Here is a 16911-nt window from a genome sequence, read left to right as displayed (position 1 = left end):
ACCTCCCGCTACACCAGGTTGCTCAAAGCCCCGTCCAGATAAATTATTTTAAAAAGGCTTGGTAAGAGGTTACAGCCTGTGTATCAGTATCTGTCCCATCCATGCACAGGCCAACCCTGTGAGTCGCAATTATCCTCAAGACAAATGGCAACTGTGCCCCAGAGCAGGTCGACCTGATGAGAAATGTCAGCAGCTGTCAGGACAAACACATGACTCCACAGCTGGCACCTCTGGCCTCTTTCAAACACACACTGACCAGGGGACCAGAGCCACTGACCTGGCTCTGCCAGGCTTCCTGCATCATCTCCCTCGCTCATCTTCTCGCCACTTTTTTTGTACCCTCTGGACCACACTGAATTTCAACTTACTTACGCTTTTTGTGCCATTGCTATTCACTACTTTTCCTTTTTTAGCCTGTGGAAGTCCATTCCTTATTTTGATTTTTGCCTGAATCACCGAGTGACATCTACAACTCACTTCCTCCGGCCAGAGCAAATACCCGCCGGTGCTAACAGCAATAAACACTGTGGGCTGCTGCTCGGCCCTGCACTGACTGCAGCTTTTGTTTAAAGGCACCGTAGGGCTGCTGGGCTTACAACATCTTTCTTCAGCCTTGTAAATTTGAAAAGTTTTTATTTACACCAAACATGTCACCTTCCTCCCGAAGCAACACTTTGGTTAAAACGCTTCCACGGGGTGCGTTAAAATTTTTGTACAGGAAAAAAAAGCAGGACTGTGCTGTGCTAGAGACTTTACTTTAAAGGATCTCTTTCACAGTCCTTTTAGGGGCTTCTGAACAGGAGTTTTATGAATTTATAACAACATATATGTCAAGCAGACACTGGAATTCAAATTATTTTAACTCCAACTAAAGGCCTGTGTTTGAATGTCTGAATGCATTCCTTTGTGGCTGAGAATTTTGGAGTCTTAAAACTGCAAAGACCGTATCTTCATTATAAATTTTCCGTTCCATAGTCATTCTTGTGTCCAAGGAAGAGAAAATCTGCCTGCCTAAGTGTGCTCCAGGAGGAAGCAAAAATCAGAAGAGTTTTGTTGGGAGAAGCAGGGATGTGTCGAGCTGAATCTGCTCGCTGAGCCTGGCATCTCTGCTATGCAGCCAGGTTTTTGGTACCAAAAATGCATAAAACCAAAATGAATATGGTTATTGCTTAGCTGGTACTCACACTGCGATGGGATCCATCTTGATCCTAGCTGCTCAGCATCTGTTGGACTTATTTACTGTTAAAAGCGAGATTTTTGTTGGTTTCCTTTTGGTCTCATACAGAGTCTGGGTGACTGCTGGGCTGGAGGGTTAATAGTCCTCTCTATTTGCCTGGTTCTTATTGCTGACTTCTTTACTGTCAGAACGGCTCATAAATGGCTGGATTATTGGACTACTTAGTTTAATGGCTGTTAAAGAAAAGACATTTTTACACAATGAACCCTGTAATTGTCTCTTTGGAAACCCTTTTTCAAGCATTTGCTAAATACAATAAACATTTCCATGTGGATATAACAAGCAATGCAGCCTAGAAATAAAATGGTTGAAATGAGGCGTGAGAATGGCTGTGTTTTATGAAAGTCTGATTGATTTTTAGAAACATGATGGCTATTTCCACTTAATGAACCCGTCAGAAAAAGAGAAAAAAAAAAAAAGGAAGAACGTTGATTCAAGTTTTATGATCTAGGCACTCCAAGAACTAGGAGTAGAGGCAAAAAGCATGCTGTCTGCCTCCCCCACAGCTGCCCTCTGGCAGCTGACTCTTTCTTGAATCCCCCCTGAAAGTCTCTGAGATGGCTCCTGTGTAGGAGCTACCTTCCAGTCTCTTCTGTGCAGAAACAACTGCCAGCACTTTGCTGAATCTGAACCTCTCATGTATGAGCCAACAAAAATATGCCAGCGAGGAAGGAGGATCCTGGCTAAAGCAGGGCTTGGATCATAATCTGACCTTTTTCTTGGCTTGGCTCTGAAATGTATGTGAAATCTATCAATCCACCCCATTCTGGCTACCTGCTGTGCCCAAGGCCAGCGCTAAACAAATCCTTTTTTAATTTAACAGTCTGCAGTAACGTTTTCTTACAACTTAAAATGTTAGTTAATGGTAGGGTACCCAAACATGAGCTCTAGGGAGCAAAGACTGACTGCAGCTCACCTAACATTTGGAGTCGCACGTACTCAGGGCACTTGTTTAGTCCTGGAATCATATTTATGCTTCTGCATTTAGTCAAGCCAACTTTCCAACAGGATATATTCCCGAGGCTGAAACGAAAAACCCCTGCACTTTATATCATTTACATTCTGTTACAAGCATTTTGTTCTTCTGTGCTTCCTTCTCATTCTCCTCCCAGAGAACAGGACAAACAGCACCTTGCTGTGACCCGGCAAGAAACTTTAATTCCGTGCATTTCTCCACGCCGAAATGAAGATTTAGCAGCAGCCTGATTTTAATGACATTTCTTCCCCACTGTTACATGAGATTTAAACCACCATTATTGGTATTTTTGAATCAGTTTTGCCTCCAAAGATTCCAGTTCCCTTTTACAGCCCAGCAAAGTGCTATTCTTGCACTAAGAAGTTGATAAGGGCAGTTCTGGGAGACAGAAAGGCCTTTTTAATGGTTCGTCCCTGGAGATGCTTGACTCCAAGTTCACTTTGAAGAACTAGCTCGTGGACTTCTTCAAAATTGCGCGCTGCCTGCTGAGGCACTAAAACTTTGCCGCAAGCTTTGTTATTGATCTGAAAAAGAGACATGAAAACACAAAAAAACAGAGGTTACTAGACCGATTTATACAATTTCCGTTCCTTAATCCAATCCATCTTGTTACATAAGAAAGGGGGGAAAGCGGATCAAACTCTCTTTTCTCCAAAACCAAACTTTCCAAGTAGAGGATAAAATTCTCCATACTTCCTGTCCCTCTACCATAAAATAAGAGCATGAAATTCTGACTGATGATGCTCAAGGAAAATTGAAGTAGCCATAGAAGTCTTAGTTTCGAAGACAGCGAGCAGCATGTGACTATGCAACGCGGCAATCTTTTAACTTTAAAAACATGATAGTTACATAAGCTGAATAATGAAAGTAAACATAATGGTTTGTCAGGTGGGAATCTTGGTTTGTACATGCTTCTAGGCTGCAATTTGGGTTCTCTACATTAGGTGATCCCTTACAGAGATTCAAATGCAAGATTTTTTAAAATAAAAATATTTGTGGCTGAAAAGATATTTGAAAGCTTCGTCATTGCTCATTTTCAGAAAAATAGGCTTTAACACTGCATTCTTACTTAAACAGATGACTCATTAAACCAACACCGACCACAAAGATGACAACCACTCATGAGGTGACGCTTTCCTGTGCGTGGCTGTTTTTCAGAGCAGCTCACATTCTGGTTTTGCATCAGCAGGGTAGAATCATGGAAGTAAAATTGAGTAAGGCCTTCAGTGGGAATCATCTTAATTTATAAAATGGTCTTTTAAGTCTTTTGTCATCCAGTGAGAGTAGGTAATGGACAGAGACTATGGAGCTCTACTGAGCACCTTTCTGGAATTAGCATAAAATTCATTATTACAAAAGCTTTCAGATGAATATAAAATACTTTCAGTGGATTAACGAAAATAACATCAATCCTACATTTAGCAAGTGAAATAATTTGATTTTTTTTAAATCCAGTTCTATCAAATTACTTGCATAAAAATTTGCTGCATGTAGTACAGATCTTTGACCTGTGGACATCATTGGAATGAGTTTTCAATCATCTAAAAGTAGCATATGTTGCTTCATACAGCTTGGACATAGAAATGCACATAGCTTGGTTTTCCCCTGGATTTTATCCAAGATACAGGTGTGCAACACACGGCAAATGAGAGAAACCTATTTCATGTGCCTAGTTTGCCTTTTATTTAAAATAAAATAATCTGTGCAATTCTCTGAGGAAGTTGGGACAGACTTTTAAGGAACAAGATGAAATCTCAAATGCAGCTGGGATGAGTAATTTCTGGTTTTTCACTAGACTTGACATTAATTTTCAGTGATAATGTAGGTAGGCTTTTAACTATTCCTACATGCATCCAAAATGTGGTATTGTAACAGGCTGCCTGTGTTAAACTTTACTTATGGTACCTTGTGCAAAGTAAATTCCTTGGAAAACACAGAAGAGTTAGTTATTAAAGCTTTTTGTGAAAAATAAATACAAGTAGTTCTTTTTGGCAGAGCGCTTCAGGGAAGAAATATATTGCACAAGAAAAAGAAAACAGTAAAATCCAAATGGAGAATATAAAGCGAGCCTGTGAGCTCGCTGCTAGGACACACAGCCTGCAGTTGAAAACCATGCCTGGTTAGTTAAAATGTCATTCACTGTCCTCCGTGATGCAAATTAATACGTCCCAGTGGATGGATGTTGGCAAGGGGAGATGTGCAGCAGCTCGCCTATTTGGTGCTGTGCTCAACAGAAAAGCCAACCGGTCTAAATCAACATGGTAAATAAATGGTTGTGTTTTCCTAGAAAGGTCGAGGAGCCCAGGCAACCTGACACTGTGTACCTTCCCACAGCATCTCTCCTGAGCTTCCCACACCGTGCTGTGAGCTGAGTCCACAAATCTCATCAAACAGCAGATTGGTTATGGGTAACGAGCATCCTATTCACCTATCCTTTTAGTCGAGGGGTTAGATTCTCAGCAGGACAAATGTCTTCTGCTACACCTCTGTCTCCTTCTCTGTATCTCACTAGACCAGCAAAACCCTCGGCAGCTCCAGGTAAAAGTGCCAGCACAAGAAACGTGGGTGTTGGCAGCCTTGTTTCTCTGAAAAACCTCCATGGCCAGCTGCAAGAGGAGAAACAAATAAGGCTTGGGTCCTTGAAGGAACCTGCTTCTTTTTAATTTCTTTCCTTTATTTATTTTTTTTTTTTAATTTGCCGTTTTAGACTGTTTTGGACCTAGAGAGAGCTAGAGGGAACTAAAGAAGTTATGAAGGACAAAATAAAATCACAAAAGGCTGGAAAATAAACACCTGGAGGCTGTGGAGAGGAATTATTAGTTCAACTCAAATGTTTTTTTTTTACCATCTTTCTTCTGAGAAGAAAAAGGAAAATAAACATCTGTGCACTTTTAGGTCTTCCTCATACTCCAAAGCAAGAAAAATGACACAAACTTAGCTTATTTTTTTTAAAAAAAACATCACTTGTAAGACCACAGCTGCTACCAGTTCTGCACCTCCTTGAAAATGTGAGGAGTGCTGGTCGGAGGTGTGGTCGTAGGGTGAAACGCACACTACACTGGGGTCAGATTTTTCACAGCATTAACAATATGTGGTACAACTGAAAATATTCGACTTAGCAGTAACCTTTAGAATAACAGATACCGTGCATACACAGTGAATTTAAATGTCTCTCTCGTAGACAATCTGTATTGTGAGTTGGTTGCTGCTTTGGGTTAAATATGGCAAGACGTAACTCCAGCACAGACAGGAAATAATGAAGTATTTTGTGTCAAGGGAAATAAAACCATAATGTCTCAGCAGGCAAACCCCTGGCAGCCTGAGGCGGTTTGGTGTCTTGAGAAGAATAGGGTTGTGGCCCAAAGACTCCGTGTGACTGTGCAGCCTTGTGAAGAGACACTGCCTCTTTGCAACCAACCAATTCCTCCCTATGTCAAATGTTTCTTGGTTTAATGAGGGCAATTTATTTTTACAGCCAAACAAAAACCTACAGTGTCCACAAGATTTTAAAATATTCACATTTCTGGTGATTTTTCCCCGCTTCCCCGTATTTCTCTTTTGCCTTATTGTTACAGTAGAAAGCCAGGCACCCCACGCCCCCAGGCACTATTTTAAAGAATTATTCCCAATTCAAAACTGGAACTTGTCCCTTTGGTCTTTAATTCACTTACTTTCTCAGAACTAAGGAAGGTGTTTACATACATAATATTATTCCATGAATACATGGCTGAGCACACAGGCCTTGCTCTTTCTCTTATTAGAGGGCTTCTACACAAGGCTATGGCTTTGATGAAATGAATCAGAAAAAGAAGCAAAAATAATTTTCATAATGGTTGTTTAAAGGCAAATTAATGTTTATTCTTCTGTTTTCCTATTTGAGAAAGAAGTTTTAATGTCAGCAGAAAAATATCAGTGAAACGTTTGCGTATTTTTATATTCAGTTGTACAATCTTAAAAACATGGAGTTCAGAGTTTTCCTTGTATTGCTGAACTTTTTATTTTAAAGATACGTTTAATATAATGTTTGCTTTAACCACAATTGCAAAGAAGTTTCTATATTTACACAATTGCTCATTCATGACGTCCTTATAAACTGAATACTGGAATTTAAGATGTTTGCTAGCTGTGCTTGAAGGTAAAAGTTTATTTTAAGCTTGAGCAAAGTGATTATACCCAATGAAGATTTTTGTGGTTATATGACCTTTTCACTGGTATAAATACATGCTTAGAACTTAAAGAAAGAAGGAAAGAAAGAAAAAGAAGCAGTAAACCCACAGTGAATATGAGGCTAAGTCTGTTATTAACCCCAGCTGGCACTCGAGTCCTTCTCCTGGGTTTGGGAAAAGATGCCAATTGAAAATTTCCTTGACAAAGACATTCTCTGTATCTTCTGCTAGGGGTGTGTGTTGAACACTAGGAAAATATTTTAGCAGCTTTTCTTATTCTGTTAAAGTGGACTGAGAGATCTGGGAAGATACAAAATTATTTGCAAAGATACTTTGATTAAGGAAATCTACAGCAGCACGAGTTCCCTTAAATGCAACCAATCTCTTTCCTTCTCAAAAAAACCCAGCTGAACAAAAATAACCCAAGTGCCTTACTCCTTCTACCCAAAGGAGTCAACAGAATAAAACACAGATAAAATGCATTGCTGTTTCTCTTATGCACACACTGAGAACATGCAGTTCTACATGACCAAATGACATTTCTTCCTAGACGCTCCGTCTTGTTCAATGTCCAGAAATACAAAAAGTGTTTAAGTTGAAAGATTTAACTTATTTTGAAACATTTAAGTTTAGAATGTCTGCATGACATATTGAAGTTTATTCTTTGGTGAACAAATAAAAAGGCAGGACTCCTGCGGATGTAATAGCACGCAGCTATGTAATTACAGACTATCATAATGCCTGAGCATGAAGAACCTGAATACAAGCTGACCAGGAGTCAAGTTCATGGAAGAGCTGAGACCCTACTCATGGATCCCACCCCCTTGGCTTCAGGCAGAACCTCTATAGCCTGCAGTGGTTCCATCTAACAATAAAGCTTTAGGATGCCTGGGAGCATGCTGAATAGACTAGTTAATTAGAGATGTAGGAAAAAGAGACAGTAAACCACACAGTGCATACGCACACACATGTTGGAAAATTACAAGTTAACTAAATGTAGTTATATATCCACTCTTCTACTGACCTGCCAGCTCCTTCCCTAGCCCACAAAGGTAGTAGAGATCAAAGAGAAACCAGAACGCACATATAACATTAGCAAAGACAACTTTTTTCTTCACCCTCCTTCCAAATACGCTCTGCTGAAATGTGCCTCAAGTTCAGCTCCAGGCAGTCAGGAAACACCGTTTGGCAAAAATCAAAGCAACTTAACCCAGCGTATGATAGGTTGTATTAGGCAACCATAGCACTACAGGTACCACAAGAAATGTCACCCAATTATACATTTTTGTACAGGGCCAAGATCGTAAATGCACTGTCAGGCAAAAAATCTGGAGGGACCTGTAATTTGATTGTAGTTTTGTCTGTACCATCCTTATCCACAGCTGTTCATTGGTCAAATCTCCACAGGTACTAATATGCAATCACTCAAAAATATTTGTACTTCTATCATCTCCCCTCAGACTTGCTACATTTTATCACTTAGGAAACCGTTTTAATTCCTCAGCACAATGGTAATTGCAGCTTATGTTCAACCTCTCCTTTCACTGAGCCACCAAAGAAGGGAACTGACCTCCACAAGAGCAGAAATTTCGTCATCCCCTGAGCTCGTAATGCAGTAATTGACCACCACTGAAAAGAAATGAAAACGCTCTTACCAGAACAGACATCTCCACGACATCCGATGGCTGAAGGTACTCGGGGTCTACTTTGGGCCAGGACTGATGCAGCACATCAACATCCCAGCCATGATGAGCACAGAGTTTATTCTGCATATGTGCCAAACCTGGAAAGTTAAACCAATCCAACATTCAGCTGTGCTGTAACCAGAACACTCGATTTTTGGAATTTGCTCTATAATAAGATCAGAATAAAGCTGCCTTTAAAATCAAGTCCCTTAGGAGGAAATAACATTATTTAAATTAGCATACAGCACATTATAAAGAGAAATATATAGATATCTATCTTTGACGCGCTCGTTTTATACCGTGTGTAGGGATGCTAACATGAATGTATGCACATTTCAGATTTGGATTAGCACTCCAAAACTTTGCCAAAAGCACAGAAGACCACTGTTTATTATTTTAAATTGTAATACTGCAACGCACCTGGCCTCTAGTTCTAGAAGTCAATCATAACACTGTGGGGAGTTTTCAATACCACCACCAGTTTGATTAAAATTTTACTAACAACCAAAATGATACACAAGTAAGTATGGCTTATTATTTTACCATCTGTAATATGCTGAGTAGTTTCTAAATTTGCAAGTGAAGCTACTTGCAAGATTTTATCATATTTTGTGTAGTATCTGTTTTCTCAGAAATTAAAGATGCTACGTAAGAATACCTTGCACAGCTTGCTCTCCTTATGATATGTACATTCTGAAACAGTTTATCCTTTGATTTTATTTTAAAAAAAGCCTCCTAAAATGTCTATAAATGGTCTCCTTTTATGAGACAGGCTTGCTCTCCGCAAGACAATTCATTCTTGATTTGTTTAAGTAATAGGAGAATAGGATGCAATTCATTCTGAAGCTGCATTCTCTAACTAAATAAAAGCTTCTGAGTGGGATTTATGTTGCTGTTTACCCCAGCTGTAGGACAAAATAAAAAGATCTCACTTAACAAGAGGCTGTCAAATATGATCAATATTGATGATAATTGCTCTTGTGATTCTCACAAAGCCAGGGGATTTTAAAATTAAAAACATTCTCTGTGTATGAATAAGAACACAGACTACATTTTTTTTATAAGCACATGCTTCACTCAGAACTGCAAAATATATTTGAAATCTCATCTGGTTTAGGGAAACTCCAGCAAGAGCATAAAGAAAACCCATGAAAACAAGATTCACTGTTGAAACTGAAGTACTTGAAGCTGTTCAAAACACTGCACAATGGCAGACACAGGAGCAACACCAACCCGTGCATAATATACACATGAATTTAACCAGTTGGATTGTTTAGACTAATACAGTGAGTAACAGCAAACAGAGACACAAAGAGAATGCAGCTTCCTCCAGAAAAATCCGCCTGATTTTTGTCAGCGCTTTTTCAGACAAAGCACTTTGGCAAAATGACACACAGACTTGCTATTTGCTGAATGGTTCAGAACGGGGCAGCGAGGTGGGCCAGTGGGAGCTATTCCTAACGGCAAGCAAACACCTGCACATTTCCAAAGAATAACAACTAAGCCACAATCTCATTAGCTAAATAATTCATTAAACACTTCAATGGATCTGTTTTCATGCATTTCGCATTATGTTTTTTTTCCTGTTGCAACAGTAGCTCAGAAACTGAAAGAGCAAAAGCTAGGCACTCGAGTGGAGAAAAAAAATCTTTGCATTGGTGATTCATTATCACGATGACTTTAAAGACAACAGCTGCTAGATTCTTCCCTTTTTGGCATTTGAACATCCAGATGAGCTCATTTCTTTCCAACTGATCACATGCCTTGTGGGAGAAGCATGCATACTGGCCACTCCTAATTTTCCTGTTGAAGTGGATTCTTCAAACTATTTAAAAAGCACTTTCTGATATAAGTCAAGAGCTTCTATCTACGAAAGCAAAACCTGGGTAATTTTTAATCCCCATGGAGGCTGCCAGTCCTAAAAAGGCTATTGCTAAAAACCAAAATTAAAATATATTCTGAAGCAGAAAAACGATGACTAGCAAAATATCTATCTTTTGGTTCGTTTTCTTGCTATAAAATGAGCTATGAGCTCATCCGCATTGAAAAGAAAACTGCAAAAGTCAACAGAACTAGTTTCAGAAAGCGGAGTTTGTCAGGAAACCAAAATGAAGGTTTTAGTTATGTCGACTGTTTGGCTTCCTGCCTCCATTCACATTTTTGAGCTGCAGAACACAGAAAACACAATAATTTGGTTTGCATTTTCAAAATGCAGCACAGACAAACCCAGAAACTTCATCGCTATGACACAGAATGGTGATGGTCACTTGTCAGGAGCTGGGCAGACCCCTCCTGCAGCCTTCCAGCTCGATTCTGAGCCTTCACACAAAAGCGCTGTTTGACAAGTTAAGAACCAACCACTTCACAGACTTATATTGTGAAAACATTAAAAACCTGTTTTACTGTCTTATTGTACTGGAAAGCGCACAGTGAAGTGCATATTATGAAGCACCATGCATTTTGCTTTACATTTTTCACATACTGTGCTTTTATGGCTATAGATTCTCTTGCAGACATAGGACAGAAAGCCACCTGAGTATAATTTTTACTTACTGTAAGCTGTTTACTTATATGTACATATCTGTACAAGGACAGATCAAGGACAACACTTGTGCTCCATCTGAAGCCCTGATCCTGCAATTGGATCAGCTTCAATGGACTTTTACTGAATATCAAACTAATACTAAAACCAGGTGTCCCTAATGAGTAACTCACAGCCTTGGAGCCCAAGTAAAACCCCAAGTTAAACCTGTATCATATGACTGTAAATTGAGTGATTTGAGAGAAGGAGGGGACAGGACAAGTCTAACAATGTTTCATGGCAGTGTTTTATTAGCATTTAATGAGTATTTCATAGGCATAAAACTTCCCCATAGGTGCTATTCTGGGGAGAAGAGCAGATTCTCATTTTAAAGAGATTTAAGAAGGAAGGTGTAGAAGCAGTCGTGTATCAGTAAGGTAATTCCTGTCTTACAGAAAAAAAAGCACTAGAAAAAATTATCTGTAAAATTCCAGCAATTGCACAACTAGTTTGACACAAAATTATGTAGGCAAGAAGAAAAAAATGGCATCATGGAGTAAACTGAGTAAGAGCTGGCATGGGACAAGGGCTGGTACAGAGAGGTTAACAAAGCAGGAAAGGCAAGGAGGACGGAAGCCTTAATGGGCGATAAAAGGAAGTGAATGAAGGCATCTGAAGCAGCGCCAGTAGCAGAGTTTAAGACCAGGCATTTTCTAACAGCAGCTATAAGAAGATCAGAGGGGACAGTATAAGGTGACTATGGAGGTGTGTTATCCAAATGTTGGTAAGTTTTGGATTTAGCAAGATCAAAACAGTAGGAATCTGTCTCAAGTGAAAATCCACCACACTAGCAGACAAGCAGATAAAGTTTTTAAAGAGCTCGGAGCAGGAGTGTGTAAGGGTAAGTGGAGATGCATTCTGCATCAGTATCTTACTCGCCTCTGCAGCCTCTTCAAGGACAAGACTGTCACCATGTCAGTTTGTTCTTGCTATGCTTTTTTACTATTTAATCAGTATCTTACTCGCCTCTGCAGCCTCTTCCAAGGACAAGACTGTCACCAGGTTACTTTGTTCTCCATATGCTTTTTTACTATTTAGTGAATCTTTCTATTTGACAGATTCAGGCAAGTTGCATATCCAAAATACCATTCTGCAGCCCAGGAGGAATGTGCCTGCCAGTTGTATCTGAAATGGTCTGCAATCTCAAAGAAACGACAGCGACACAGTAACAGCTGTTTCCAGACAGCTCTAAGAAAAACTGTATCATACTACTGGTACAGTAGCACAGAACTGCATAAAGCCAGGAAAATTTACATTTACTCAATACAGTACTAGGGGATTCATTTTATATGTTCCCTAGTGACAGATGTAGGGCACCAGGGAGGGCTTTGAAAGGCCACAGTTACTAAAAGCCAACTCCAGAATGTGTTTCCAATTCAGTAAACCCCATGTGAATCCTTTGAAGCTTCTGAAAATGATCTGCCCTCCTCCGTTTGTAAGGACTCACTATCCTTCACTTCGGGTTATTACTCTTGGAGGAAAAAAATATTTTTTTTTTTAATTCCAAATCATGTTTCTTCTTGGATTTGTGAAGGCAGAGTTCTGCACTCCAGATTTTCAATTAAAATCTCCAACATCAAGTAGCTTCTACTCCGCTCTGTTCTTTACAGAAGCCTTCTCGAGCAAGGACTGGATTCAGAAAAAGAAATTCTTGCAAGAGAGCCATTGCAGTGACAGTTAAAACATCGCCAAGACAATTATACCATTAGAAATTCCAGTAATTATGTTTCATTTCAATACAGCTGAAGATGTGTTTATCATCAGTGTATATCTTTCATGTGCTTGCTCTAATAAAAATGTAACAACTCCCAAAAAGCAGTTTCATATCCTTGTCCGGACAGCAAAATGCAGTATTACTACAAACAAACTAAAAAAAACCCAACAAACCAACCCCGTCTCAAATGGTGTCTGTATATTCCTCAGATACAAGGTTTCAGGAAGGAAACAGATTTCCTCATCCTGTTAGTGTTCATGAGCTGCCAACATGTCAGCCGGATGAACTCTTCCCACACTGAGGGGCTACAGTGGCTTTTTTATGTTATTAAGTGATAAACCAGTGTATTCACTGCACAACTGAGACCATTAGGTTGACACACCAAAATACTGAAAACTGCTCCTCCTCTCAGCAGGAGAAACAACTCCTTCACACACGAAATATCAAAGCACTGGGTTACCATTGTTCAGCTGCTGAAAGGTGAGGCACTTATCAAACAGCATTCAAGCAGCTTTTCCTTTCACTCCAACTGGAAATATTTACTGCCAATGCTGAACTACGCTCTTCATCCAGCTCACAAAGGACCAAACTCTTCATTCCTACCTGATGCGTGACAACAAGATGGTCACATATAAACTAAACCCCATGGGAGAATAATTCTTTAGCTGCGGAAAAAAACCAACCTGCCGTACCTTGAATCTATTTAATTTTACTTTAATTATACTTAAAAGCTGCACGTTACACCAGAAGCATCTGTGTGATATCAAACTGCAGTTCAGAGCTGGCAATGTTTATCAACAAACTAAGAAAGAAAACGGTGGACTAAAAAGCTAAAATTTCAAGCAAACTCTGATGCAGCTTGCAAAGCAGGATAGCATTATTATTACAATTATTACAATCAGAATTTCTTACATCACCGATGCTAGTCAGTGCTTAAAATGTCAGGCAAAGCACCTTTAATTAACACTCTAAAATGAACTTTGTAATCTTCCTAATATATTCATTATTTGGTAATCATAAAGACGGACGGATTTGCAGTTAAACCCAGCTGTAAAGAACTTTTGATAAGCAGATACCTACACACGTATTTATACATTTAGCAAGGTTTTAATTTTTACAACCTATTGTATTAGAAAACGCTGATTTGTCTTTTTTTTTTTCTTCACATTTCATTGCAATCTGCATCAAACAGCTTTTCGATTTAAATGGAAATAAATTAAAAAGCAAAAGAGCATTTTTTGCTATTTAGATATTCAGTATTTAAGTATTTAAGAAAATTTGTTAGATACTTAAAATTTATCATACCATGTTTTGCAAGCTAAACGTTATTTTTTTGAGCAAAGGAGAGCATTTTATGTAATTACGAAACAAAACTAACTATCAGATATTTTTGGACATCAGAGATTTCAGGACTTTATAGACGCTAGCTTCTTTTGCTTAGCTTTTCATTCCAAAACTACACAAGTAAAAAAGCTTAGTTGATTTTTTTTTTCAATTTACAGCACACCTGCCATTTAAACAAACAAAAAAAATACTATTTGCACCTGCAGAAAAGATTCCAGTTGTCAAAATTTTATTACCTCCACAAAGCCTCATTCCAGGTGCCTAGCCAGAAAATTCTATAGTTCTGAGGGTTAGTTTTCTTCAAATCTTTGGCAGAATTAATGTAATATAATACATTAAGCCAGGGTCTTATTGTAGGTTGTCGTTATTCCACATCTATTGTAAATTCTATTTTAATTTCTTCTTAAATGTTTCTTGACCATAATCAGTGATAAGAAAAGCATAAAAGGAGAGATCACAATGCAACAGTAAGAGTATTATTCATCCTGTGAAGTACAATGCAAACAGTCAAAATTAATGAGAATGTTCTTCTCTCTCTTTTATGGTTGTAGTAAAATTGATATTGGGCACATCTCATTATGTAGTAAACACTTTCTAATGAGAAACACTAATAAGAAGGCAAAATCCTTTTTCTTCAAAAAAAGCTTAAGTACACAAGGAAGCATAACGTGGTTCAGAGTTAACACAAGTCACTGTTCCTATTCAACTGCAAAATTATCTGTTTGGTATTAACTACGTGACTTCCAAATTCCCAGTTTCATTTTCCCCTGTGGAAAGAAAAATGCTCCTTGTTTTAATCACGCAAGCAAACAAAATGTAAAGGCTGTGTATAAGTTATTTTTGGAATGAAATGTCAGTATTTAATTATAAATACGTTGCTTATGTGTTGTTTATTATTGGCATTACAATAGCAGGGAGTGGCTTACATCAAAGCGCGGGGGTCCACTGCTATAGGTGCTATTTATAGAGCTAATAATATACAAAGTCCTTTTCCTGACTAGTTTATGAGACAGGAAGCAGCACTATCCCTACATTTTGATGCAAAGCCAAGGAACAAAAAGAGACTTACTTTGAGTGTGTTTGGAGAACTAATGCACAAAGAAAACTAAATATTTAGAAAGCTTAATTTTTATATTGAAATGATTTGAAATACGAAAGCATCATCACCTATACATAATAAAGTCTAAGAAACCAGTTACATCAGAAGAACAGGAAGACTTGGTGGAACCAGAGTGCAATTCAGAACACGAACTCGGGGAATCTTTCTCTAATCTGTAGTTGGACATTTTTTATCAGAAATCCTAATCCCAGGTACGAATTGCTAGATGTTGGCTCAATATAGTCTTCTTACCACAACACAGCAGTAAAATGTACTTACATTCTCCTGATAAAATTGTTTAATAACTTTGATGTCATATAATGATGACCATGCTAAAAGAGATTATGATTTTCATGGTTAGTCATAAAATTCTTCAGGCATTAATCACCACACAATGTTTTTGTATGCTACTTGCACTGAATGACAATGCACAGTCTTGGGATCACACAAGGAAAATTTTGTATTTAAATGCAGACAGAAGCTGAGGACAATACAGTCCAACTTTTATATGCTTCCTTCTCATTCTTAAATCAGAGAGAGATCCAGAAACTGTTTATCATTCTTATTCTCCAGTGACTTTAGTAGTGAGAAAAGACTTCCTTCTCTGACATTCAAAACATTACAGGATTAAGCTTTATGTTTGACAAGTTACGTTAACTAAGACATCCTAGTGTTCTCTGTCATTTTATCAAACATATTTGATAATTCTGTATTCCCTAACATGTAGTTGAATTTCAGGTTCACAAGGCACTGTGTGTGTAATTGGCTTTGACCCATTCTGCCTCCATCTCAACCAGTGGGGAAAACAAAGTCATGGCAATTACTTCCATTTAAGTATAATTTTAATTGATGGTACTTCATATTGTAAGTGAATATTGACCAGAAGTAGCTTTCTCCAGATGGATCATGTCTGATGCCACTCTTTATTCTAAACAACTAAGCTTTTATTAAGACATCTTAAGAACATTGGAAATGAAAACACAGAAAAACCCCGCTCTCCCTAATGGATCTTGCCTTTTCCAGAGTCCCTGGCCCTGTGTTATTGCTCCAAACAAGAGCAGCCTTTCTTTGGCAGTTACCATTATTACAGGGCCATGCACAGCTCTCAAATACAAGCTATTAAGTAGCTCTGCTCTGTAAACACTTGAATGCAGAAAAGTTTTAGGATAACTGTTGAAAATGAAATTGTTAAAACAGCATCCAAAAGCTAACACTAGGTCCCCAACCACATAGCAATTTGTGGCCAGTCTTAATGCAGAATATATTCCTACCTTCCCACATACGTCTTGGGACTTCCCCCAATAAACCTTAAAAACAAGTGGTGAACTCTGGCATGCACATCCCTTATTTCACAGGCTCCAACTGTAGCTGCACCACACAACTCAGCCCACTTTGGATTCAGAGCTCAAGGCTTACAGCTGTGACAGATCTTAAAAAAGATTTCCTGTCTACCATTCCCATTCTCCACACAAGGTTAATTTGCAGTGTAACATCCCTCAGTCTCTGGAGAATTTTATATGATTAGGGTTTTTATTGAACACTCCTTTAGTATTGCTAATATACAGCTTTCTGACATGGTCCTCTCTACCTGAATTCCTGAAGGAAAATATTTGTAGTCCATAGACTCTGTAACAGTTGTTTGAAGAAGGGCTGTTTCTAGTCTCAGGTTCAGCTTTTAATACTTGACACACAGGAGCAGCTAGCAGCTGACACATTAATTCCTCATGCAAGTCCTGTCTTGAATTTTTTTTTTACTTCTCCCCTTCTGTGCCTCGTCTCAAGAAACCCACCTTTGTATGCAAAGAGAAATAAACTAAAAGCAGACAGCTCTGGGAACACCACAAGTTCCAAGTTTGTTTAGGAGCTACGACAGAAGGTGACAAGATGCAGAATTGAGGGATAAGTGACACATGTATTATGTTAAATTTTTGCCTTTTTTTCTGCAACATCAATAAAAAATATCCTTCTAGAAATACCTTTCCACATCTCTGATGCAATGTGTGGAGCCATGGGTGCAACCATGATGCAGAGTGTAGCCAAAGCATCTTCAAATTCTGTGCTGTGGAGAATAAGAGGCCGAGAGGCTTGCTAAGCATGAAGACAGAAGAA

At 38.6% G+C, this 16911-nt stretch overlaps 1 protein-coding gene across 2 annotated transcripts in view; it reads right to left on the bottom strand.

The window, feature by feature from the left end:
- Positions 1-616: 616 nt before the first annotated feature.
- Positions 617-16911, bottom strand: part of LARS2 (leucyl-tRNA synthetase 2, mitochondrial) — a 128668-nt gene continuing 112373 nt past the window's right edge. For both annotated transcript variants that reach the window (XM_014960599.1, XM_014960591.1), the window contains 3 exons: positions 16779-16890; positions 8035-8162; positions 617-2737 (listed from right to left, as the gene is read on the bottom strand). In XM_014960599.1, coding sequence (XP_014816085.1) covers positions 2558-2737; positions 8035-8162; positions 16779-16890 — 420 coding nt within the window. In that variant the 3' untranslated portion in view covers positions 617-2557. The remainder of the gene's footprint in view (positions 2738-8034; positions 8163-16778; positions 16891-16911) is intronic.

This window comes from Calidris pugnax, unplaced genomic scaffold (genome assembly GCF_001431845.1).
Source record: "Calidris pugnax isolate Ruff unplaced genomic scaffold, ASM143184v1 scaffold62, whole genome shotgun sequence".
Classification (NCBI taxonomy): Eukaryota; Metazoa; Chordata; class Aves; order Charadriiformes; family Scolopacidae; genus Calidris; species Calidris pugnax.
This window is presented reverse-complemented; position numbering and strand designations above follow the sequence as displayed.